Genomic DNA, 26,076 nt, shown 5'->3' with positions numbered 1-26,076 from the left:
AGCAGTGCACCCGTCGAGGCTCACCACTCCAGCTGAGCATGTCCACCAGAAGACAGGCCACTAGGGACTGAAGAGATCTCAATCTCTGACCAATGCTCCAGAGAAAGAGGTATTTGGGGCACTTAATTATTTTATGAATTTAGATTAATTCCATTACAATCCCATATTCACATCCCATCATTTATTTAACAGGCTTTATAATATAACAAATACTTCACACTGTTCTCTAACTGAAAATTAGAAAGTTTTTTATTCAGTTTTTTATTCAGTTTTTTTGAGGGAAGGAGACAGATTTAAACACTTGATCCACATACACACAGCTGCTCCCTTCAAGAACTGAGTACAGGCAGGTAAAGCCTTCGGGTTTCAGAAGAGAGTCCAAGAGCCAGGCAGGTGGGTTCTGAGTAAGTTTTCTCCAGGGACAGGCCTCTGGAAGCCAACACCTCTGAGCAGGCAGCTTCTGTACAAAGCAGTAATGCCATGCTCTTGGCCAGGCAGTGGGTCACTGTCACTAACCTCCTCTCGTGAACACACAGCCTCTGAATGGGATCAGTGAGCTCACCCTGAATCCTGGACCACATCCTCTTCACTATGGTAACACTTGCTTATACATTTTATTTTGCCTATTATTAAAATATTTGGATTTGCTTTTTAAACAAAGCAAAGGGAAGTAAACAAACACCAGGGCATGCAAAGGCCCCCCACAGTGCAAGGCTTGCATAATCTCTGTTTCAGGGAAGATGCCCTTTGAAGAGGACAAGGTTGCTAGTGCCAATCCCTCCAAGGCTCAGAAGCCAGCAAAATATGAAATTACGCACATCTCAACACACTCTAAGCTGGATGGCTCAAGAAGTAACAACTCACCGTCGTTTTCGAAGGATGTGAATCCAGATAGTTCCAGAAAGGAAAAAGAAAAAGGCCATGGAAATGTATAATTTAGGGAGAGGGATTTCTCCTGCGGAGAGGTAGCTGTCGGGGTTCTTCTCTGTGATCTCAATCTGAAATGAACATGAAACTAATGCTTACTTTTCAGGAAGAGATCATCCCACAGTCAGCAATCTGTCACCTTAGCTGCTTCACCTGGCTAAGGAAGTATTAGCAGGTAATAATCACATTCCTAATGCACAGGTTAAAGTGTAAAACCATCCCAAATTGCTCTGTATTTTCTTGTTTGTGAATCCTCCGTGGAGATGGGATTCTGGCCACATTCTTCTCCTACTCTATTTAAGCTAAAACCTGCTCTTATAATGAAATAAATGTCTCACATTTTACAGAACTGACAAAATCCACATGGAACATCTTCTAGACAGTACTCACATCAAGGCTGAAGGAAAACTTGTCGCTAGACAGCACTTTATTCCCAGAGCATTTATGGAAATAAAGACTGTAGAGGCCTTCTTGGTCATCAGTGCTGATGTTAAAGAAAAACTGAAAGTGAAGAAGACAAAAATTTAAGAGTACGCAAATCCTCAGCTAAATGTCTAAATCTTAGAAATAGTTCATGGATGCTATGGACAAAAGAAAATACAGATGGACTCATCACTTAATCAGATTTTCCCAGGGCAGAGTTTAAAAAGATGTTTTCAGGGCGCCTGGGTAGCTCAGTCACTTAACCATCTGCCTTCAGCTCAGGTCACGATCTGAATCCTGGGATTGAGCCCTGCATCAGATTCCCTGCTCAGTAGAGAGCCTGCTTCTCTTTCTACCCTTTGGCCTTTCCCCCATTCCTGCTCACTCTCTCAGTTAAATAAATAAAATCTTAAAACAACAACAACAACAACAACAAAACAGATGTTTTCTTATTCTGTTATTCTGTCTCAATATTTTCTTATAACAATTTTCAAGGTAATGGGAAAGGGGACAGAACTGCCCAGTGAACACCTATATGCCCCACCACCGAGGTTCTATGACCACTCATTGCCGTCCTCCTTTTGACGTAGACCCCCTCTCCCCACCCGTGGTAGCTTCCACTGAGGGCTGGCTGCAGGAAGAATCTACGAAGCAGGTACCTCGTTTTCAAGCTAACATATTATTTTGCTGTGTAGGTAAAAAATACTCCTAAAAGAAAGGAGGCTCATCTGCTGCTTGGGAAGGTAAAGAACCAATTTAAAATCTACTCCTAAAAAAAAATAAAATAAAATAAATAAAATAAAATAAATAAAATAAAAATAAAAATAAAAATAAAAATAAAATAAAATAAAATCTACTCCTGTGATTTCAGCAACAGTGACACAGTCTACATTTTCTACATGTACACATTTTTCTATTTCTCACATGCTTCCTGTGTTCAAATGAAGTTTAATGTAAATCCAAAGACATTTTATTTATAAGATCACAGAGTATGACTCCTTGGTCAATTCTAGAGAGCATTTTGCTAGAAGCCTAAAAGATATAGAAGATAAACTACATAGAGAAGCAAAGAACCAATAGCGATAACAGTTTTCCTAACAGTTGGGAGGGGATATGAGAGTCACACGTGGTCTCTGGGGTGCTGGCAGTGTTCTCCACTGATGGTTACAAAGATTATTATTTATAATTATTTGTACCTGACAAATACAATGTGCTCCTCTGCAAGCATACTACACCACACAGTTAAAAAGGATAGAAAAAAATAGACATCTGACAAGAAGATGGAAATAAAAGACCCAGAATATTCAAGCTGAAATATTACTTTGTTAAATCATGTCCCAAACTCAGCAATGTAAATGTAAAACCGTGTGTGTTAGTCCACGTGGGGGTAGCCAGAAAACTCTTCTAAACATATTAATAATTTTTAGTTCCTAAAATAAGAATCATAGGAGGTTTCTAAGAGATACAATTTTTTAAAAAGTCAGTAGAACCATCAATGGTTGATCAGAGTAGGCACCTGACCCTTAAAAAAAAAAAAAAAGATCAAACAAAAATGTATATTTTAGAGTGGGAATAACACCTAACAGTCCTTTTCCTGCTTTAGGCAGACAAACTATCATCCCTGCTCTGTGGATGGATCAGAAAAGCTAACAATGACTGCCTTGTCCAAAATTAGGAGGATCCTGGGTAGCAGAACAGCAAGCGGTCACCTACTGACTTCTTTACGTGAAGACGTGAAGCCAGAGAAGAGGCAGTCTGTCCACTGCCTGTTTCATGTACCTTGAGAATCTTATGAACTGGTTATCTCAACAAATGTCCTTAATCACCACACAAGCTGCTTTCCCCATGACACTCACCCTAACACAAAGCTTTAGTAACTGACAAATGTGTATATCCTACCATGCTTTCTTTGGTGATTTCTTTTTAAAAATGGCTTAAAGAAATTTCAAAAAACTGGTCTTGGGACGCCTGGGTCACTCAGCAGTTGAGCGCCTACCCTTGGCCCAGGGCGTGATCCTGGAGTCCATGGATCATGGACTTCCCTGAAGTCCCTACATGAAGGGTTCCCTACATGAAGCCTGCTTCTCTCTCTGCTTATGTCTCTGCCTCTCTATCTCTCATGAATAAATAAATAAAATCTTAAAAAAAAAAACAAAACAAACAACTTATGGTCTTAATAAGCACTTTCAAGTGAGAGAAACAAAAATACCTTTTATATTTTCTTGAGGTAGTAAACAAAGTGGTTAAACACATGGATGGGCCTTGGAGTCAGACAAACCCAGGTTTGAATCCTCCCCTTGGGCAAATTACTTAACCTATCTGAGCCTCAGATTCCTCATCTGTAAAAGGGGAATAACAACAGTACCTCCTTCACAGAGTTACTGGCAGGATGAACTGAGGTAATGACAATGTGTAAGCACTCCACACCCTGCCCGGCATGCATCTACTCGGTTCCATAATTACTAATGTACAGCCTATCATAGGCCAGGCCCAAGACTAGGGATTTCATATACATTGGAAAGAAAAGAAATAAAAAACCCTCTTCCTTATGGCTACCTTCTAAAGGGAGCCACAGAAGATAATCATAGGTAAGTGAGTGGAGTACATTGCATGTTGGAAAGGAGAAGTGCTAAGGGAAAACCAGCAGGAGGGAAGAGACGGGAACTGCATTTAAAACAGGGCGAATGGGGCTGCCCAGGAGGCTCAGTGGTTTAGTGCCGCCCTCAGCCCAGGATGTGATCCTAGAGACCTGGGATCGAGTCCCACGTTGGGCTTCCTGCATGGAGCCTGCTTCCCCCTCTGCCTGTGTCTCTGCCTTTCTCTGTGTGTCTCTCATGAATAAATAAATAAAATCTTAAAATAAAAATAAAATAAAAATAAAACAGGGTGAATGGAGGAAGCTTTGCTGAGAAGATAACATTTGAGGAAGGCCTGAAAGAGGAAGAAATTAATCACTGGATTCTGGAAGACAAGCATTCCCGCCAGTGAGTACAGACAAGAAGAGCCGAAGGCCTGACTGTTCTTGGGCAAGGTGGCCTCTGTGGCTGGAGCGGAAACCGGAGCTGGGGTCAAAGAGAAGACAGCGGCCAGACCACATGGCCTTGCAGACCAGGAAGGGCTGGAGCTTTTGCTCTGAGGCAGATGGGAAGCTGCTGAGGGTTCACGGCAGACAAGCATCCACAGGCTCTCAGTCAGCAATTAATACCTACAGTTACTAAATTTAAAGACCACATAATAATTGTTAGATAGAGCAACTTATGCTGAAAGAAATCAGAACAGTGGATAGGGGACGCTGAGGTGGTAAAAATATAGAGAATCTTGACAGACTGGGTTCCATAGTGCATGCATTTGTCAGAACTGACTGAACTACACATTTAAGACCTGTGCAGGGCAGCCCTGGGTGGCTCAGCGGCTTAGCGCCGCCTCCAGCCCGGGGTATGATCCCAGTCCCGGGATCGAGTCCCACATCAGGTTCCCTGCATGGAGCCTGCTTCTCCCTCTGCCTGTGTCTCTGCCGCTCTCTCTCTCTCATGAATAAATAAACAAAATTTAAAAAAAAAAAAAAAAAAAGACCTGTGTACTTGGGATGCCTGGGTGGCTCAGCAGTTGGGCGCATCTGCCTTCAGCTCAGGGCATGATCCTGGAGTACCGGGATTGAGTCCCACATCGGGCTCCCTACATGGAGACTGCTTGTCCCTCTGCCTCCCTCTTTGTCTCTCTCATGAGTAAATAAATAAAATCTTAAAATTAAATAAATAAAAGACCTGTGCACTTGACCCAAATTATACCTCAACTACTATAAACTGGTTAGAAAAGGGGCAGTGATTCTTATAAATTCATGATAAAAGATTATTTGTATAGTACTTCCAAAGCACTTTCATATTTGAAAAATGATACTTATAACAACTCTATGAGATAAATGCCATCACTGTTCACTCTTAGATGATTAAGAGCAAGATCTAGGAGTTCAGTGAGTTGTCTGAGGTCAGCCAGTAAGTGGTTGCTGAGACCCCATCTAACGTCCTACCCCATCCATAGGCTGTGATGCTGCCATAAACACTCATGAACAGTGAACAATGGGGCCAGCTGCGCAGCTCACTCAAGGCTACTGACCCTCAGTGAACTCCTCTCTAAAATCCTACCAACCTCCTAAATGATCACCAATGGTCCTTCTAGGTACAGAATTCGGTGCTTCTGGCACACTCTGAATGGGAGGCAGAGGCGTGGTGACAGTCAGGCAGATGTGCATTGGAATCTGGGCCCTGTCACTCACATTGGACATTCACAAAGTCACTCATTCTTAGATACATGATCTACTAAGTGGTGGGTAACAACAGCCACCTTGAAGGTTTGCTATGCAGAGAAAACTACTGCATTCAAGTGACAGCAATATCACTTGATAGGTAGTATGCCTAAATCATTATTAGGCATTCAAAATTCCTTTGCAAATTCATCCTTTTACATGGTAAAGATAAATCCTATGAAGATTACTCAAAGAGAATACATACCTGAAAAGAAACTGCCCCATCACTATTGTGAACAGAAAAGGATTTTTCTCCCGTTGCCTGAAAAAAAAAAAACACAACCTGTTTTAGGACGATACTGGCAGAAATATATACTAATTAAAAAACAAAAACAAACAAACAAAAACACATCCTTTTTAAATCCTAAATTTGTTGACCTCTCAAAAACTCTCTGAAAATAAAATTCACCATCCTTTTAAGATGTGTGTGATCCCCTTTCACAAGGAATGGTAACTCTTCCTCACCCACTTCCTTTCTCAACAGTCTCTTCTGTAGCCCACTAACCTTCTATTCCCTGTCCCCGCCCCCTGATCTTCTGCCTGGAGCACATCACCATTCTTACAGCTTCAGCAGGACTACTGATGCCTACCCCAGTTATATCCTAGCACGTCACCTGGACGTATTCACAATTTGATCAACATATTATTGCCATTGGTGCAATGGACTAACTCTCAGCCATGAGAATGAATGAACTACTGATACACCCAACAACATACATGAACTCAAACGCAATTATGCTGAGTCAAAGATGACAAAAAGCATGTACTGCATGATGCATATGTATAAAGTTCTATGTTACTCGTCTACAGAGGCAGAACAGGGGCTGCTTGAGGATGGGAAGATGAAAGTGCAGGTGATGATTATGTTCACTGTTTTGATTGTGGTGGTGGTGTACACTGAAGTCAAAACTTATCAAATTGTCAATTCAAATATATGCAGTTAATTGTATGTCAATTGTACTTCAACACTGCTATTAAAACCATCTGGATGCCCCCTCACTGAAAAAATCAAGGTATCCCAAACCAAAATGTTCCCAATTTTTCCTTCTGCTATCTCTACCATCTAATTCTTCTACCAAAATAAATAAATAATTAAGTAAAAATTCTACCTCCTCCCCCCAACACCATCTTCATCCCTTACCCCACATTCCACGGCTCTGCTCTGGCACAGATCCTCAGGACACTAAACCTGTATTGTCACAACCACTTTCTGCCTGGTCTTCCTAATTTCAGTGTCTCCCTCTCCAAGGCTGCTCTGTACATTACTTTCATAACAACATCTGCCCCAAACACCATCTGTATCATAGTCCTTCCTGATCAAGAACTCCTGATGGCTTCCTATTTTCTGCACATAAATAAATACCCTCTACTGTCTGGCCTGATATTATCTAAGATGCCTCTCTCTGCTCCCAAGACATACCTTTTACTTCCCATAGGCTGGCACCCAGCATTTGTCATGCTTGTTCCCATTTCCAGTCTTTGCTTATGACATTCCTTCCTCTTCCCCAAACAAATCCACCAGTCCAAGCCCTGATGACAACTCCTCCCCAAGGAGTCTCCCCTCACTATCTGACCCTCTACTATGTAAGTGCTGTACAACTCAGAACTCAATTTTACTTTGAAACTCTTCAAATGTAGTAACATTATCTCTCCAAACAGACAGCAATTCCCTGTGGATTACACGTGCATATGTGTTTAGGTGTGTACCTGTATGTATGTATGTAAATAAATACATCTACACTCACACGCATATCCCCACATATATATCCACACACATATACACATATGTACATATACAGCCAGGAAAGCTGAGCACAGTGGGTGATCAATTCTTACCTTTGAATCTACTGTACTTCTTTTAGATTTTCCACTGTCTAGAAGCAGAAACATTTAAAAGATATTATTGCATGACTCAGCTTGTATATGTATTACAATATCATTTTATGAGGCTCTAGCTTGCCTAATATCAAATAATTCAAACAAAAGGGGAGGCTGTTTGTGATCTTGTAGACTGACAACTCCTCAGATTCCAAAACAACTCTTAAGCCGCAGGAGCAGCAAACTAGAGCTTGTTACATTATAAATGTTCTCTAAAAAAAAACAATATTTAGTACCAACAGGGAAATCATCTCTAAATAATCTAGTGTATGTTATTGTCAGAGATGCCATATGAAGTGATGACCTCCCCCATTTTCTAAGTTAACACATTTGAAGAGTTTGTTTTAAAATACATATATGTTTATTTATACACATGGAAAAATTAATAGCAAATAATATGAGCACAATTCATACTTATACCCCCCACAACAAGGCATGTTAAGACTGCTACTGGCTTCTTTCATGGATCAGAGAAGCATCTATGCCTTATTTTCACTTAAGATACCCTCCATGGGGAACACAGGATTTCAAGCTCCCTGCAGGGAGAGGGTTTCAGAATAAAGGAAGGAAAAGAATATCTTCTGTGCAGGGCATGCTTATGTAAGCAAGAGGAACATGGACAAGAAAGGAATGGTGTGCAGACACTAAGCTACACCATCACACAAATGTAACATTTCTGTATGTCTTTTAATTTGGGTTAGTTTTGATGAGCTGAGAAAAAAAATGTGTAAATAATACAATAAATAGTAAATTCTTTTAAAAAAAACTAAACTATCAGACAAAGCTGACAGTTAACAAAAGAGGCAATAAATATAAACTGGTTAATCAATGTCTGGAGAAAAAGTGCAGCCTAACTAGTGAGTGTGAATACAAAACCAAGAATATCTTTTTTACTTTTTGCTTTGGGATTAACACAAACTAACAAACAGACACCAAAAACCCAATGCTGGCTAGGACATGATGATGTGGGAAGTTCCTACATATTTCTGAAAAAGAGCATCAATTCTTACAATGCATTTGGAAAGGAATGGAACATATGAATCGATATGCTCCCAAGTATTCATGCCCTTTGAACCAAATATTCCAATTCTGGGAATCCATCCTAAATAAAGTTCTAGATATGACCAAAGTTCTACAAATAAAGAACTCCCCATGCAGCAATATATATAACAGCACAACAGTGGAAATACCTCTCAAGGGGAAAGCTTGAGCAAGTTACAGTATCCACATAATAGGAGGTCTGGTAAGAATGAAGTGTCTGCACGTTGAGTGAACAGGGATGTTTAGGAAATTATGACTTTTAAAAATCAAATGTTCCAGACCCAGGAAAGAGCCCAGAAGGAGCCCAGATTACTAAAGTTCTGGTGCTATGAGGAGGGAGGAACAACTGTTCTTTCCTTCACCTTCCCCACAGTTTATACCTTTTTAATGGTTAAGTATTTTTGTATAACCTCTGAAATAAAATAATGCTGTGACTGTGTGTGTTTTTACTTAGGGACAAAAAAAGAGTCTAAAGAGCAGGCCAGTGAAGAAGATGCTGTTCTGGGCCTGACAGCTGACCTGGTTTTAGCTGCGTCTGGTTGCCTGCTGAAACAGGGTTAGCCCCAGGCTCCTGGCTCTGGCCTAGGACCTTCTCATCCTTGCTGAAGACGATCTTTGGCAACTGGGTACCAGCTTCTGGTGGGGATCTTACTCTCACCCTACATTCAAAATAAGAAGAAAGAAAGGAAGTTCAAAGTAATGCAATGGCCATCTAAGTACCATGTGTTGGACACCATCTCGGGGTCTAAATCCATCATCTCAGACAGTCCTTGCGACATCCCTAGTGTAGACTGTACTGTACTGGCCGTGTTGTGTGTCTGCTGAAATGGGGACTCAGGAATCTTAATGACTTGCCCCAGAGTGTTGAGGCCAGAAGCAGCTGGACGAGGATCCAGCACTCTCACTCTGAAACTTACCTTCCTAGCACCCACACGGATGGACATATTTTCCCCCTAAGTGTCTATAATGTGTTCCACAAGGGGAATGGAACAAGGGATAAAAAACCAGTAAGGTGTTCAAGTGAACTCCAGGGGGCAAGTGAGGGGCAGGAGACACTAACAGGGGCCTGCCTAATATGCATTTCCTCTCTTCTCTCTTCTGAGCAGACATCATCCTGCCAAGGAGTGGACACACGAGCTAATCTAGCACAGTTGAGCTGGAGGGAAGCACTTTTCACAAGGGAGAGGCCTCCCTGTCTCCCTGGATGTCAGCTGGATGTGAATAATGAACTCACTCTATTGAATACACCATGCTACTTCACACTGCTCCGCCTTTGCCTCCAATGCTCTTCCCTTATTTATCTAGTGAAGTCCACTCACTAAAAGGTTGGTTGGGCCAAGAGTTGCCTGAAGCCTTCCCTTCTCTTTTATGGCTCACAGTTTCTCTGCCCCACTACCTCTCTATATTGCCATGATCATCTGTATTGGTGTTTGGCCTCCCTCGTTAACCTACAAGCTCCTCGGGTGTGGCCCTCCATCTCCCTCATCGTGTTCCTAACTGCCAGCACTCAGCACAGTACTTGACACGTGGTAGACACTCAGTAAATGGTAGCTGAACAAACAAATTCTCCCAAACTTTACTCAAGGACAGAACTGAAGGAACATTAGAATTACTTACTCACTTCTGGAGATGTCTAGGATTAGAAGGGTGACAGAGACTGACTGCTTTTTTAAAATACAGTAACTCACATCTTCATCCTGAGAAAGGAAGACCCAATTGTATATCATCTTATTCATTCACACTAGAATAAGAAAAAGTTTTCAGACACAAGGCAAATGAATGCTCCAATCTCTATCCCAAACAATACAATTGTGGGTGCTCAGAGATGCTACAGAATCAAACCAGCCACCACAGTAAGAAAAGAACACTGACAGAAGCCAGGTGTTCCCACCCAGCGTCTTGGACTCATGTGAAAAGAGTGATCAGATCATGCATGGAATGCTCACCAGGTAAGAAGAAAATCCATCATTCTTTGTGCGATCTAAGCTGAATCCAATCTAGGAGGGGTAAAAAGAGTAGAGGTAAATATCCAAATGAGGCTCTGGCATCCAATCTTTCTTACTCTAAGAGCAGAAAAGGTGATTCTTTGGCCTAGCCTTCTCTTGGTTTTCTTAGCATTCGTTTTGAAAAGGGATCACTAATTACTAAAATTATTCAAGAATGACAACTTCTGTGTTTAAAGTAAAACTATCTGATGCCTATTCACAAGTTTAATTTTCTCCATATTCTGAGACTTCATATTTAAGTGTGGGGTGAAGCTCTCATCTAATCAACAGAAAAGGATAAAGCCCTTGACCTCCTGGGAAGGCACTTACAGTTGTGTCCTTGTCTGTGGCTCCTACAGGTTCATTGACTGAAAGGCTACTGACGTTAACCACCATGTAGCCATCCTTGAAGAATCCAAAGGTGTTCAGATGAACTTTATGCCTCACATCATCCTAAAAGATTTGAAGTGGTGGAATTAGTAATGGAAAAGTTAACTTGATTATTGAACCTATTTATTTGCTTGAAAAACCACAGTATCTAGCTAGCTAGTTACTGTTGTCATATGCTTGGCAATATATACAATATATATACACTTTATCTTGCTCCAAAAGCTGAAGACTTATTAGAAATTCGTAAGATATCAAGAGTTTTGCAGAAAGAAGCACATAATAGATTCAATTCATTCATATGCATGTGTAAGGAGCAGACTTGGTGGTCAAGGTGTGAATTTCAGGGAAGGAGGAACAATGTTTTCGTCATCCTCACAAGCTTCCTGTTGGCACAGGCCTAGCATCCAGGAGGCACTCAAAACATGTTGGGGGGTGAGAGGAGAAGAGGACAAAGCTGCCCCAAAACTATACTCGTTTTCATAAACGTCTTATGAGTTTTATGTACCTGGCTCCTCCCATTGAAGGATGATGAGGGATACCTGATGTTACTTTTCTAACCTATAATTTTTTCTACATTTGCATCTAAAAATGACATCACATATGATGGGTTTGCAGGAAACAAAGCCTTATACAAAAGGAATCCAGGAATTAGCCAGGTGGAGACAGATCTCTCGGACATAGGATAACCCTGAGATATGCTGAAACTGACCATGTGGGCAAATGCCTACCACATTTGCTTTTGAAACTGCCTCAAAGCTGTGAGTCCAATATCAACTAAGTCAATAAATTTTAAGGCCAACAGAACAATAGTATTAGTGAATACTTCTCAAGTAGAAGCTCCACCAAGACACTTCCTACTGTGTAAAGTAATGAGTTTTATTTTTATTTTTAAGATTTTATTTATTCATTTGAGAGAGAAAGAAAATGAGCAGGATGAGGGGTAGTAGGGAGGGAGAGGGAGAAGGAGACTCCCCGCTGAGCAGGGAGTCCAAAGTGGGGCTCAATCCCAGAATCCTGGGATCTTGACCTGAGCTGAAGGCAAATGCTTAACCGACCAAGCCACCCCAGCACCCCAAGTCATGAGTTTTATATAGAGAATCATTTGCCTAAATGAGAGCACCTTCAGTAAGGCCACAATAAGCTAACAGTTATTAAGTAGCTCCTAAATGCCAGGCCCCAAACTAAGCACTTTTCCAAAACCTATATTTGGTTCTTTCTCAAATCTGCATAGTCATTTTTGCTACCGTTTGTATCTTGCTCATATTTTTAAATTCTACCCTTTGTTTCTTTTGATTTTAAATATAGTTATTTGACAACATGTCGAGATGCTCTGGAGGCTCTAGTTCTGCTTTTCAGTTGTCTCTGCTGGCTTTGCCAGCAGGTTGTATGTATCTTTGGTTCAGTGGTAATTTTCTCCTTCTAGACTTGGATCTCCTGGACTTCAGAGGGAGTCTAATTGCAAATCCCAAAGACCTCCAAAGAGAGGCTGTAGATCAGATCTTTGGCAGAAAAATCATAAACTCTAACCCTCTACAGAGCTAAAACACATTTTTTAGCCATTAGGAGGGTTATGTTTTCTAGCCCACTCTTCTATTCAAGGAATATAGCTCTGAGAGTCCTATAAGATTAGGGGCTATGGAGAGGGACATAGCTCCATCATCCCCCCACCCCATCCAAGGCTTTGTTTGGTGCCTGCTCCTAGCCACCCACTCATACTTTGAGGCTCTAGAGGCCAAGTTTCCACAGTGCCTCAGGGCAGCCCTGGCTTGTATTCTTTTACCCTCCGAGATTGCAGCACCCTGGCCATCTTTGGTTTTTGGCCCCTGGGAATTTCCTGTATTTTCCCAGGATCCAGCTATGCATTTAAAGCATGTTTCTGGACTTCCGCTTCCTGGTAGGATGGAGTAGTGGGCAGTACACCAGAACCCCCAGGGAGAACAAAAAAAAGCAGATAATAGAAGTTATCCCCCGAAAGGCAGAAGAGGGCTGCTAGACCACAAAACCCAGAAAAGCTACAGCTCATGTCCTTTCTCAGGATTCTAAGAGAAATGATTTGACTATGTTCAAAACTCTCCCAAAGATGCTACAAGGCTAGTACCATCCTAGATGCACAGGAGAAAAATCAATTCAACTACATATGATGGATGATGGATGCCTTAGGACATTTTGGCTTCATTGACAGAATTCCCAGATGTGAAGAGCAGGAGAGACAGAATGAACAAATTCTTGCCACATGCAACAACATGGATGAATTTCACAACATGATACTAAGCAAAACGAGCCGTATCACCATGGGTATAACCAAATCGAATGCAGGGGGAAATAATCTATGGTGACAGAAGTTAGGATGAGGATGATTCTTGGGAGGAAGAGACTTGCAGTCACTAGCGGGGTTGGGGGGGTGGGGGTGGCTTAACGAGCTTCTGGAAGTGCTTGGTAAAATTGTTTGTTGCTGGTTGCATAAGTGTGTTTATACTGCAGAAATTCACTGAGTTATAAGCTAATAGTATTTTTTTTAGCCGTACATTATACAAAAAGGTTCAAATTTTACAAGTATGCTTGTTTTAATTTAACCAGAATTTAGAAGCTGGGCAGCAAAATGGAAGCCTGTTAAAAACTGCCTAACTGGGATCCCTGGGTGGCGCAGCAGTTTGGCGCCTGCCTTTGGCCCAGGGCGCGATCCTGGAGATCCGGGATCGAATCCCATGTCAGGCTCCCGGTGCATGGAGCCTGCTTCTCCCTCTGCCTGTGTCTCTGCCTCTCTCTCTCTCACTGTGTGCCTATCATGAATAAATAAAAAAATTTAAAAAAAATTAAAAAAAAAAAAAAAAAAAAAACTGCTTAACTCATTTAGTCTACCGCAAAATGTGTTCTCCAGGCATTTTGGGGGGAAATGTTTCAATTACAAGCTTATAACAGTTGATCTTCCCATATAATCATTACATTCCTTTATTGTTTGTTCTTACTTCTATATTATCATTTCACTTAATGAAATAATGCCACTAAAAACACATTTTTGAAGAATATTTTGAACACTGATAACTGCAGCACAACTTCACATTTTCCACAGCTAATGAGAAACAGGCTTTCTTGTGATAGCTCATCCTTATCCAGCCCAGGGTTAATTCAGAGGTAGCTCCACGATAGGAATGCAGACACAAGTTCAAGGGTGAAATGACTACCCAAAACAATGTAGACCATAAGTGGTGAAGCTGGAATTTCAACACTGATCTGATGTAAAAGCCACTTTCACACTACCTTCTCCCAACATATGAAAGTAATCATGATAGAACATTAAATTCAAGTTGGACAACCTGGAAGAAATGCACAAATTCCTAAAAACATACAACCTCCCAAGACTGACTCATGAAGAAAGAGAAAATGTGAACTAATAGTGAATAAGGAGACTGAATCGGTAATCAAAGAGGAAAGACAGTTAAGGCAAAATTAAGAACCCCTCTCAAACTTCCAAAATACTGAAGAGAAGGTAACATGTCCAAGCCCATTTCACAAGGCCAGCATTATCCTGATACCAAAGCCATATAAGGACACTACAAAAAACGAACATTACAGGCCAGTATCCCTGATTAAGTACAGATGAAACACCCCTCAACAAAATATCACCAAACTGAATTCAACAGCATGTGAAAGGGTCATACACCATGATCACATGAGATTTTCCCTTAGGATGCAAGGATTAACAAATTGAAAGGAAAAAAATCCTATGATCATCTCAATAAATGCAGAAAAAGCATTCAACAAAATACAATTTCCTTTCATAATGGAGACTCTCAACAAACTAGGTATAGAAGGAATGTACCTCAGTATAATAGAGGCCATATAGGACAAACACACAGCTAACATCATCTTCAATGGTGAAATGCTGAAAGCTTTTCCTCTAAAATGAGGAACAAGAGAAGTTCTCTCACTCTCAACACACCTATTTCAATCTAGTACTAGAAGTCCTATCCAGAGGAATTAGGCAAGAAAAAGAAATAAGACACATCCACATTGCAAAGGAAGCAGTACAACTGTCAATATTTACAGATGGCATGTATTTTACATAGAAAACAAGAAAGACTGCCAGAAACTGTTAAAACTAATAAATTGGCAAATTCTTTAAAGCTACAGTGTATAAAATCAACATACAAAAATCAGTGGCATCTCTAGACACCAACAACTAAGTATCGGAGAGAGAAATAAAAAAAAAAATTACGATAGCATTAAAAACAATAAAATACTTAGGAGTAAGTTTAGCCAAGGAAGAGAAAGATCTATACAGTGAAAACTACAAAAGCAATGATGAGAAAAACTGAAAGTACAAATGGAAAGATAATCTGTGTTCATGGATTAGAATTAATATTGTAAAAATGTCCCTACTATCCAAAGCAATTTACATATTCAATGTAATCCCTATCAAAATTCAAATGGCATTTTTCACAGAAATAGGCAAAAGAATCCTAAATTCATTTTTTAAAAAAGATTTTATTTATTTATTCTTGAGAGACAGAGAGAAAGAGAGAGGCAGAGACACAGGCAGAGAAGCAGGCCCCATGCATGGAGCCTGATGTGGGACTCGATCCTGGGTCTCCAGGATTATGCCCTGGGCTGAAGGTGGCGCCAAACCACTGAGCCACCCAGGCTGCCCCAAGAATCCTAAATTCAAATGGAACCACAAAAAAAACCCAAATAGCCAAAGCAATCTTGAATAGAACAAAGAATAAAGCTACAGGCACTGCACTGCCTGATTTCAAAATATATTACAAAGCCACAGTGATCAAAACAGTATGGTACTGGCATAAAAACAGACACACAGAATAGAAATGGCCCAGAAATAAATCCACACATTTATGTCCAACTGATCTTTGACAAAGGTCCCAAGATTGCCCAATGGGGAGAGAAAAATGTAAATGGTATTGGGAAAATGAGATCTCCACATACAGAACAATGAAAGTGGACCCTTTCTCACTCCATGGACAAAAATCAATTCAAAATGGATTAAAGACCTAAAATGTAAACGTAAGACCTGAAACTGTAAAACTACTACTAGAAGAAAACATAAGAAAAAATCTCTTTGACACTGGTATGGTCAATGATTCTTGGGGTAACCAAGAAAGCAGAGGCAACAAAAGCAAAAATAGACAAACAGGGTTGCATCAAACTAAATAGCTTCTGCACAGGAAAGGAAACAATCAACAGAATGAAGAGACAAGCTTTTGGAATGAAAAACAGTGTTTGCAAACCATGTATCTGATAAGAGGCTAATATCTGAAATACATAAGGAACTCAAACAATTCAACAGCAAAACAAAAAACCACCCCTCCCAAAAACAACCCCAAATAACCTGATTAAAAAATGGGCAAAGGATCTCAATAGACATTTCTCAAAAGACATACAAATGGTCAACACGTATATGAAAATGTGCTCAACATCACCTATCATTAGGGAAATGAAAATTAAAACCACAGTGAGAAATCACATCATACATGTTAGAATGGCTAGTATCAAAGAGTCAAAAGGGAACATATGTTGATGAGATGTAGAGAAGAGGAGATCCTTGCACACTATTGGTAGAAATGGAAACTGGAACAGTCATTATGGAAAAGAGTAAAAAGCATCATTAAAAAATTAAAAATAGGACTATCATACAATCCAGCAATCCCACTTCTAGGTATACATCTGAAGGAAATAAAATCAAAATCTTGAAGAGATATAGCTACACTCCCAGCATTTTACTTACAATTGCAAAGTAGGGAAACAACCTAAGTGGCTGTCAAGGATAAATTGGATAAAGAAAATGTGTACATATACACACATAATGGACTATTGTTCAGCTTTTAAAAAGAATAAAATCTTGTTATTTGCAACAATATAGATAAACCAGGAGGACATCATGTTAAGTAGAATACATTAGACACAGAAAGACAAATACTGCATGATGTCATTTACACATGAAATCTAAAAACGGTGAATTCATAGAAGCAGAGAGCAGAATGGTAGTTATGAAGGGCCAGGGGGTGGAGGGAAATGGGGAGATGTTCGTCAAAGGGTATGAAGTATCAGATAAGTTCAGAGCACAGCATGGGAACTAATATTGTATTGTACACCTGAAATCTGCTGAGAGAGTAAATCTTGTTCTCACACACATACACACAAAGGTTGCTATGTGAGGTGATAGATATGTTAACTGGCTTGACTGTGATAATAATTTTATAATGTATATCAAAACACCACATACATCTTAAATACATACAAAAATTACGCTTCAAGGGCAGCCCCGGTGGCACAGCGGTTTAGCGCCGCCTGCAGCCCAGGGCGTGATCCTGGAGACGCAGGATCGAGTCCCACGTCAGGCTCTCTGCGTGGAGCCTGCTTCTCCCTCTGCCTGTATCTCTGCCCCTCTCTCTCTCTTTGTCTATGAATAAATAAATAAAATCTTAAAAAAAAAATTAGGCTTCAAGAAACCAATTCTTTGTATTACATGCAAAGAGCAAAATCCAAACTAACTACAGTAAGAGCTAAATTTGTAAAAATATATATATATTTATTTATTTACACTTATTTATTTATAAAAGATTTGAAAGAAATTCATCAAACTACGAAAAAATTAATACCAGGGATCCCTGGGTGGCTCAGCGGTTTAGCGCCTGTCTTTGGCCCAGGGTGTGATCCTAGAGTCCCGGGATCAAGTCCAACATCGGGCTCCCTGTGTGGAGCCTGCTTCTCCCTCTGCCTATGTCTGCCCCTCTCTCTGTCTGTCTGTCTCTCTCTGTCTCTCATGAATAAATAAAGTCCTAAAAAAAAATAGTACCAATGGGATGTAGGCAACAATTTTTCTTTATACTTTTCTCTATTTTTAAAATTCCTGGGGCAGCCCAGGTGGCTCAGCGGTTTAGCGCCACCTTCAGCCCAGGGTGTGATCCTGGAGAGCCGGAATCGAGTCCCAGGTCGGGCTCCCTGCATGGAGCCTGCTTCTCCCTCTGCCTGTGTCTCTGCCTCTCTCTCTCTCTCTCTCTGTCTCTCATGAATAAATAAATAAAAATAAAATAAAATAAAAATAAAATTCCTAACAATGGTCATGTATTTATAACTTTAAAAAAATCAAAAAATTTTTCAGTATATTCATTTGCCAGGATTATATACAAGACCCTCACATAACCATCTCCATTTTAAGCTATCATATCAAATAAGATATGTATGGAACCAACTACAAACCCTATTTCGCTTTATAAATCATAGAAACAGAAATTTTGAAACTAGAAGGAACTAGGAAGGTCATACATAATTGCTCCTTCAACTGTATTTGATTCAATTCAGTGTAAGTAAACCAATATTTACAAAACACCACTAATGGCTGAGGCCCCAAAAGTGAAAAATAACTCAGTACCAAAAAAAAAATTGCCAATAGTCAGTCCTGACTGAACAGGAATATAGAAGCCTCTCCTTCCACCGTGGAAGCCAAAGAGATTGGGCATTCTGGGACAAATGCCCCATCTATTCTGTCTGTACCTCCTATGCCAGAGCACTCCAACCAACATCTAGAAATGGGGTAGGAGTGAGAGAGAATCCTCAGCACTCAAATTTCTCCCTCCTAGAAAGAGCAGCGAGGTCAGTTTCTGGAAGACAGGGTGACAAAGCAAAAGGAGACATAGGCAAGAAGGGGGTGCCAGAGTAGGGTTAGAATGCCAATATCAGACACAAGCAATGAAGATTTAATTACATTTTCAACAATCACCTTATTATTTCTTTTAAGATTTTTTTAATGTAATCTCTACATCCTACGTGGGGCTTGAACTCAAAACCCCAAGATCAAGAATTACATGATCCACCAACTAAGCCAGCCAGGTGCCCCAGTATTATTTCCATTAGCACTGACACAGCAGTAATGTTTGTCTGTCTCTCCAAAGATTTCAGATTGCAAACAGTTGATCTTGTAGCCAGTACTGTGCTAAGAGCTTTATCTACCACCACTTAGTCTTACTACAACACTACGAGGTAGGTGTTATTGTGCCCATTTTATAGATGAGAAAACAGGCTCGGAGTGGTAAAACTTGCTTAAAATCCTAACATTAGTAGTTGACAAAGCCAGTATACTAACTCAGGTTTATTTAAGCCCCAAACATGTGTTTTTAGCCACCTCATACTCTTTACCACCAAAATAGAGAGTTTATCTTTTGTTTTAAAATTTTACCTTAGGCCTGGGTGGCTGGAGCATCTGCCTTCGGCCCAGGGCATGATCCCGGGGTCCTCAGGTTGAGTCTCACATCAGGCTCCCCGCAGGGAGCCTGCTTCTCCCGCTGCCTGTGTCTCTGCCTCTTTCTGTGTGTCTTTCATGAATAAATAAATAAAATCTTAAAAAAAAAATTTTTTTTTACTGTAGAAAATTTCAAACCACCAACTCATGGTCCACTTTGATCCTCTATACTGCCCCCCACCCACAATCTCATCTAAATGGGATCTTATTCTAAATAGACTCAAATCTCTGATGCTCTATCATCTATTAATATTTTTGCGGGGCAGCCCGGGTGGCCCAGTGGTTTAGCGCTGCCTTCAGCCCAGGGCATGATCCTGGAGACCTGGGATGAAGTCCTACGTCGGGCTCCCTGCATGAGCCCGGTTTCTCCCTCTACCTGTGTCTGCCTCTCTCTCATTCTGTGTCTCTCATGAACAAATAAAATATTAAAAAAATATATTTCTGTGTATAACTGATAAGAGCATCTTAGAAAAAATAACCATAATCACATGCTATGCTCTTAGCCAAAATAAACTGCTTATCAGGTTAATTAAACAAGATTGCTCATCCATGAGAAGTCAAGTTTACAGGAACATAAAATACAGGACTATTCCCAGGTACATATTTATATGGTTACTGGTAAAAACTTGCAGACTTATATTATCTGAAATCAGTGGAAACACAATTAGTCTCAGAAGTGCTAATCCAAACAAGGAAATAAGCATCAGTTTGCTGCTGCTGCTGCTGCTGAAACAATCTGAATTAATATATAATTAACTTATTACAGAGGATCCAATTAGAGGAAAGGCACCAGCAGATTATTCTGATTTCAGATTTTTCTGAAAAGTTTGTCTTTATCTTCAATAAACTATTTGTAAAATTAAAACTTCATCTTAAGAGGATCAAAATTCTACACCAAAATTTTACCCAAAAAGTATGTTTAAAGTGTTACAGTTTCAGGTCATCATCATGGATGCATTTTCCCCCTCTTTTTCCTATTTTGTTTGCATGCAACTTTATTTTTACCACCACAAATGTGTTATAAGCATTTAGGAGTAAATTCTTATTGAAATAAGTTCTCTTAAAATTTCTGATTTACAAAGAAAATCTGAATTAAAATACAATAAACTTGTGGAGATTTGACCTCACCAATAGTTAACTTAAAACAAGATGTTTGTCACCTTTCTCCTATCTGGTTAGTAGAAGTTATTAAAACGTAGTGTGGTGTGTTGTGAATATGTGGGTAAATGAACGCTGAACACTCTTATACACTACATGTGGAAGTGTGAACTGACAGAATGTAGATATAGGCTATTTGGTACCTTCTATTTAAAGGAATCCCATGCCTAGGAATCTACACCACAAAAGTACTAGAGCTGATACACAAAGATATATGTACAAGAATAGTCACAGCAGCTGTTCAGAATTACTAAAATCAATAAAATGCAATATAAATTTCTATAAACAAAAAATGATTTTTATAAATTACGAGTCTTCCTTATAATGGAGTATCAGTGTAGTGGTTAAAAAAAAAAAGGATGTAGGCAGGCCCGTCATACCAACATTTAAAAAATGTCTGCAGGGATCCCTGGGTGGCGCAGCGGTTTAGCGCCTGCCTTTGGCCCAGGGCGCGATCTTGGAGACCCGGGATCGAATCCCACGTCGGGCTCCTGGTGCATGGAGCCTGCTTCTCCCTCTGCCTGTGTCTCTGCCTCTCTCTCTCTCTCTTTGTGTGATTATCACAAAAAAAAAATAAATAAATAAAAAATAAATAAAAATAAAATAAAAAATAAAAAATTCTGCAAAAGAGGGGTGCCTGGGGTTCCTGGGTGGCTCAATCCTTTAAACATGTGCCTTTGGCTCAGATCATGATCCCAGGGTCCTGGGATGGAGTCCGGCATCAGAGTCCCCACATCAGGCTTCTCCTGTCAGGCTCCCTATTCAGCAGTCTGCTTCTCCCTCTCCCTCGGCCCCTCCCCCCACCAACTCCTGATGGCTCTCTCCCACTCCCATTGTTCTTGCTCTCTAATAAATAAATAAAATCTTTTAAAATACCTCAATAAAAAGAGAGGGGTGGGGGCAGCCCCGGTGTCGCAGCGGTTTGGCGCCGCCTGCGGCCCGGGGTGTGATCCAGGAGACCCGGGATCAAGTCCCACATCGGGATCCCTGCATGGAGCCTGCTTTCTCCCAAAATGCCTTGTCTGCCCCTGCCAGTGTCTCTGCCTCTCTCTGTGTCTCTCATGAATAAATAAATAAAATCTTAAAAAAAAAAAGAGAGAGAGAGGGGTGCCTGGCTGGCTTAGCTGGTAGAGCAGACAATACCTAATCTCAGGGTCATGAATTTAAGCCCCATATTTGGCAGGGAGCCTACTTTAAAAAAAAAAAAAAAAAGAAAGCCTGTAAGATAACAAACAAAAAAAGACAGGTACATTCATTCAACAAGTATTTACAATGAGTACCCACAGGCACTGCTCTAGATTTTGAGAATGAGCACTAAGTAAGGTGGAAAAAAAAGTCCTGCCTTGGTGACTTTGTATTCTAATAGAGAAAGGATATAGGAACACAAACACAGTAAAAAGGAGTGGCCAAGGAGTGCTGCAGAGAATCAGACAGAGCAAGGGAGGGAAAGTGGGAAGGGGAGGCAGTGCAGGGGAGGGAGAGGAGAGGAGGGGGAGGCTGGACCATTCAGCCACTTAGAGGGGAACTGTCCTGGAGAACATCTCTGAGGAGTCCCTCTGAGCAGAGAAAAGACAGAGTGGGCATGGGCCACGAAGACCTCAGGGGGAAGGGTGCTTCAGGCCACAGCACCAAGCTCGGTAGCCTGAGGACAAGAAGCTAGTATGGCTGGACTTTGGCTTAGAAGTCACTGAAGAGCTCTGCCCAAAACCTGATCTTAGATTTTATAAGTGTGCTGACGCCAAAAAAAGAAAGAAACCTGTTAAGTGGGGAATGTGCATCTGAAGATCATTAAAGTTCTGTAGAAAAATGACATACCAACCCAACCAGGGAATAGGGAGCACAAAGGACCCTTCAACATGCCTGTGGCCCTCTTAGGCGGGCTTTTGGATCAGCAAAAAGTCACCTTTCACACACTAAATACTATTTCATTCTTTCAAATGCTTTATGAAAGGTAACTGAAACTCATGTTCTCATTTATACTTACCCAATCAAAATACTTTTTGGTTTTCTACCAGCTATGCCTCTAAAAATGAAGTATTATATTCACAAAATCATTTTTGACTTCTGACAGTGAGATTTACAATAGTTTTTACAATCAAATGTAACTTTTAAAAATTATAAACAACAGAGGTGCCTTGCTGGCTCAGTCCATAGAGCATGCAACTCTTGATCACGGGGTCCTGAGTTTGAGCCCCACGTTGGGTGCAGGGATTACTAAAAAAAAAAAAATAATAAAATTGTAAAAAACATATGTTAGTTAGAAAGGTATAAGCAGAGCCACAACGTATAGTCTTGCTATATGGTGGCATCCATAACAAGATTAGTCATGTTAATGGGCACTCACAAGCCCACTACCCAGATTCAGAGAATTTTTTTTTAATATTTTATTTATTTATGACAGACAGAGAGAGAGAGAGAGAGGCAGAGACACAGGCAGAAGGAGAGAAAGGCTCCATGCCAGGAGCCCGACGTGGAACTCGATCCTGGGGCTCTAGGATCCTGCCCTGGGCCAAAGACAGGCGCAAAACCGCTGAGCCACCCAGGGATCCCCGAGAATTTCTATTTTTACAAACATGGCAACAATACCTTTTCCAGTAGTAAGCGATCATTTGAGGAAAAACTAGGACACAGAAATGTATTCAACCCCTCATTCAACATACACCTGCCAAACTCCTACCATGTGTTGGGCACCATGCATCAAATGGACAGCCAGATAAGCCAGCCAGCCCCTGGCTTCAGGAGGCTCACCATCCTCCCAGTTGTACAAAAGTAAAAGGAGTAACAACACATATCCATTTACCCACCCTCCAAACTTACTAAATGTCTATATTATAGTTGCTTCAGATCCACAGGAAGGGAGGGAGGGAAGAAATAAAACACTGGTGACAAAGAATTAAGTGCCTCTGTACCTCTCTATTGAACCCTGATCTCCCACACCCCTTTTCACTCATGAATTGGTTAGGTGCTTTCCTATTTTTCCTTTTAAAAATACTTTTACTAGATATATCCATAACCATAAATATCATATAGTATCATTGTGTGTTCTAAAACTTTGGATAAACTGTGTCATGATGTATAAATACTTCTGTAACTTTCATTTTCAGACATATTTTTTGAGGACCTTCCTGTGTTGATACATTTAGCATGCTCTAGTTCCACATTTTACCTGCTTGTATTCCACCACATGTACATCACAATATGGACAGTTCCAACTTATGGTTCAAATTATAATTTTTTAGCCTATACACATTCAGTAGAAACCGTTACTTCGAATTTTTGAATTTGGCTCTTTTCCCAGGCTAGAGGTATACATGATCCTCTCCCATGATGCTGGGCAGTGGAAGCAAGCTGTCGCTCTCAGGCATCCCTGCAATCACAATGGTAACCAACCCCTACACAGACAACCATTCTGTTTGCCACTTTGAGTACAGTATTCAACACGCTACATGAGATGTTCAGCACTTCATAACAAAACAGACTATGTGTAAGGTGATTTTGTCCAGATGTAGGCAAATGTTAAGTGTTCTAGGAGTTTAAGGTAGGCCAAGCTAAGCTATGATGTTTGGTAGGTTAGATGTATTAAATGCAGTCAACCTGTGACATTTTCAACTTACAATGGGTTTATCAGGACTCGATTATGAGTCAAGAAAGATCTGTATATCCACTTCCCCATCCATGTACATTCAGGTAATTTTCACTCACGTTGTAACAGTGCTGTTATGAACACCCCTGTACAAATCTTACGCATATTTGTGTGGACATCAAGGGTATATACATCTAGATGTGGAAATCCTGAACACAGAGTGTGCACTCTTCAGTTTACTGGAAATTGCTAAATGGACCTCCAAAGTATAGAAAGTTTCCTTACATCCTCACTGAACCTTGATGTCAGACATTCCATTTTGCCTACTCTTGAGAGAAATCCATGCTGACACTAGTTCAGCTGCATTTCCTGATATTTCATAAGTTTGAGCACCTTATCTGTTTATTAGGCATTTGAGGTTTTCTTTTGCAAAATGCCTTTTTTATGGCCTATGCTCATTTTCCTTTTGGATTTCTTTTTATGTTCTTTATATATTCTGCCTCTCAATCTTTGACTTCTATGTCACAGGTACCTTCCCAGTCTTTTCTCGTTCTTTTTTTTAACTGGGTAGTATCTTTTGCCATAGAAGTGTTTTTCAATCTTGAAGGACAAAGCCTATCAATCTTTATTCCTGATAGTATTTTTAACCTTTAAAAAAAAAAAAATCCTTCTCTATTCAAGGCCATAAAACACTAATACATTATTCTAAAAGTTTGAGTTGTTTCCACGTTTTGGTCTCATGTATGTATGTATGTATGAATGAATGAATAAATAAATAAAATATTTACATGAGAAACACAGAAAGAGAGGCAGACACATAGGAAGAAAGAGAAGCAGGCTCCATGCAGGGAGACCCATGCAGAACTTGATCCCAGGACTGCAGGATAACGTCCTGGGCCAAAGGCAGGTGCTCAACTGCTGAGCCACCCAGGCGTCCCTAGGAATATATTTTTGGGTAAGGTAGTTCTCTATTTACTTTTTTTCTTCCCATATGGAATGCCAGTTGTCCTAAGACTATTTCAGAGCAACCTGTCCTGTGAGGTCAGCTCTATTATGTATCAATATCTCATTAAGATCTAAGTCTCTATCTGCACTTCCTACTCTGTCCCATTGATCTGTTTCACTCCCACTACAGTATCATATGGCTTTATGATCTGAAATCAAGTAAGACAAGCCCTCTCTTCTGTTTAGATTTGTGTTGGCTATTTCAGGACTTTTGGGGACTAAAAGGGAGAGCCAGGGGGCTTCTGGAATGCTGGTAAGATCCTGTTTCTTGACCTGGGTGCTGGTTACATGGGGGTGTTCCATCATAAGAAAATTCACCAAGCTGTACACTTACCAGCTGAGATACTAAAGAAAGAATCAGCAATGCAAGAAGAGAGGAACTCACAGAAAGACTGGCTGTCTCGCTAAGAATGTGAGCTCCCCCCTAAGGTGTGAACAGGGTGCCCCTGATGGCTTAAAAGGGCAGTGAGGTGACTGGATTTGGTTTTTAGACAGCTCACTCCAGCTACAAGACAAATATGAAGTGGACTAATGCTGGGACACCAGCTAGGAGATCACACTGGCCCATAAAGTAGAAGGATGGCCTGACCTAATGGTAGCAGTGGTAACAAAAGAGAGCAGTGAATGGACTGAGAGAGCTACTTAGAACACACATTCACAGAACTCAGTGATGACCGTCATGGAGAGATTTCAGGCTTGAGAAAATGAGTAGCTGGTGATTCCAGTTACCAAGGAAAGACCATCTGGAGGAAAAGTATATAGTTTGGGAGTGAAGGAGTGGAAGGAAAAGTGGGTTGCCAACATGCAGAGGTGGTTACAAGACAAGTGGGCAGAAGCTGGGATAGGCAGATGGATTTAACTATCCAGAGCTCCAGAAGAAAGATCTGATCTGGACATGAAATAGGAAAAAATACTGATATGGGGCTCCTAGTGGCTCAGTCTGTTAAGCGTCTGCCTTCTTCTCAGGTCATGATCCCAGAGTCCTGGAATCGAGCCCCACATGGGGCTCCCTGCTCAGCTGAGTCTGCTTCTCCCTCTGCCTCTGCCTGCAGGTCCCCTGCTTGTGTTCTCTGTCAAATAAATAAATAAAACCTTTAAAAACAAAACAAAAAAAGGTCAAACACTCATA

At 40.6% G+C, this 26,076-nt stretch overlaps 1 protein-coding gene across 5 annotated transcripts in view; it reads right to left on the bottom strand.

The window, feature by feature from the left end:
- Positions 1-26,076, bottom strand: part of GPR107 (G protein-coupled receptor 107) — an 80,284-nt gene that overhangs the window by 40,028 nt on the left and 14,180 nt on the right. For 3 of the 5 annotated variants that reach the window (XM_077851047.1, XM_077851048.1, XM_077851049.1), the window contains exons 2-9: positions 10,888-11,010; positions 10,519-10,569; positions 10,190-10,269; positions 9,092-9,231; positions 7,490-7,527; positions 5,859-5,915; positions 1,318-1,428; positions 865-998 (exon numbers count right to left, since the gene is read on the bottom strand). In XM_077851047.1, coding sequence (XP_077707173.1) covers positions 865-998; positions 1,318-1,428; positions 5,859-5,915; positions 7,490-7,527; positions 9,092-9,231; positions 10,190-10,269; positions 10,519-10,569; positions 10,888-11,010 — 734 coding nt within the window. Of the gene's footprint in view, positions 1-864; positions 999-1,317; positions 1,429-5,858; positions 5,916-7,489; positions 7,528-9,091; positions 9,232-10,189; positions 10,270-10,518; positions 10,570-10,887; positions 11,011-19,138; positions 19,275-22,343; positions 22,574-26,076 lie in introns of all 5 variants that reach the window. The other 2 variants (XM_077851050.1, XM_077851051.1) reach the window with 2 other exon arrangements.

This window comes from Canis aureus, chromosome 16, assembly GCF_053574225.1.
Source record: "Canis aureus isolate CA01 chromosome 16, VMU_Caureus_v.1.0, whole genome shotgun sequence".
NCBI classification, from domain to species: Eukaryota; Metazoa; Chordata; class Mammalia; order Carnivora; family Canidae; genus Canis; species Canis aureus.
This window is presented reverse-complemented; position numbering and strand designations above follow the sequence as displayed.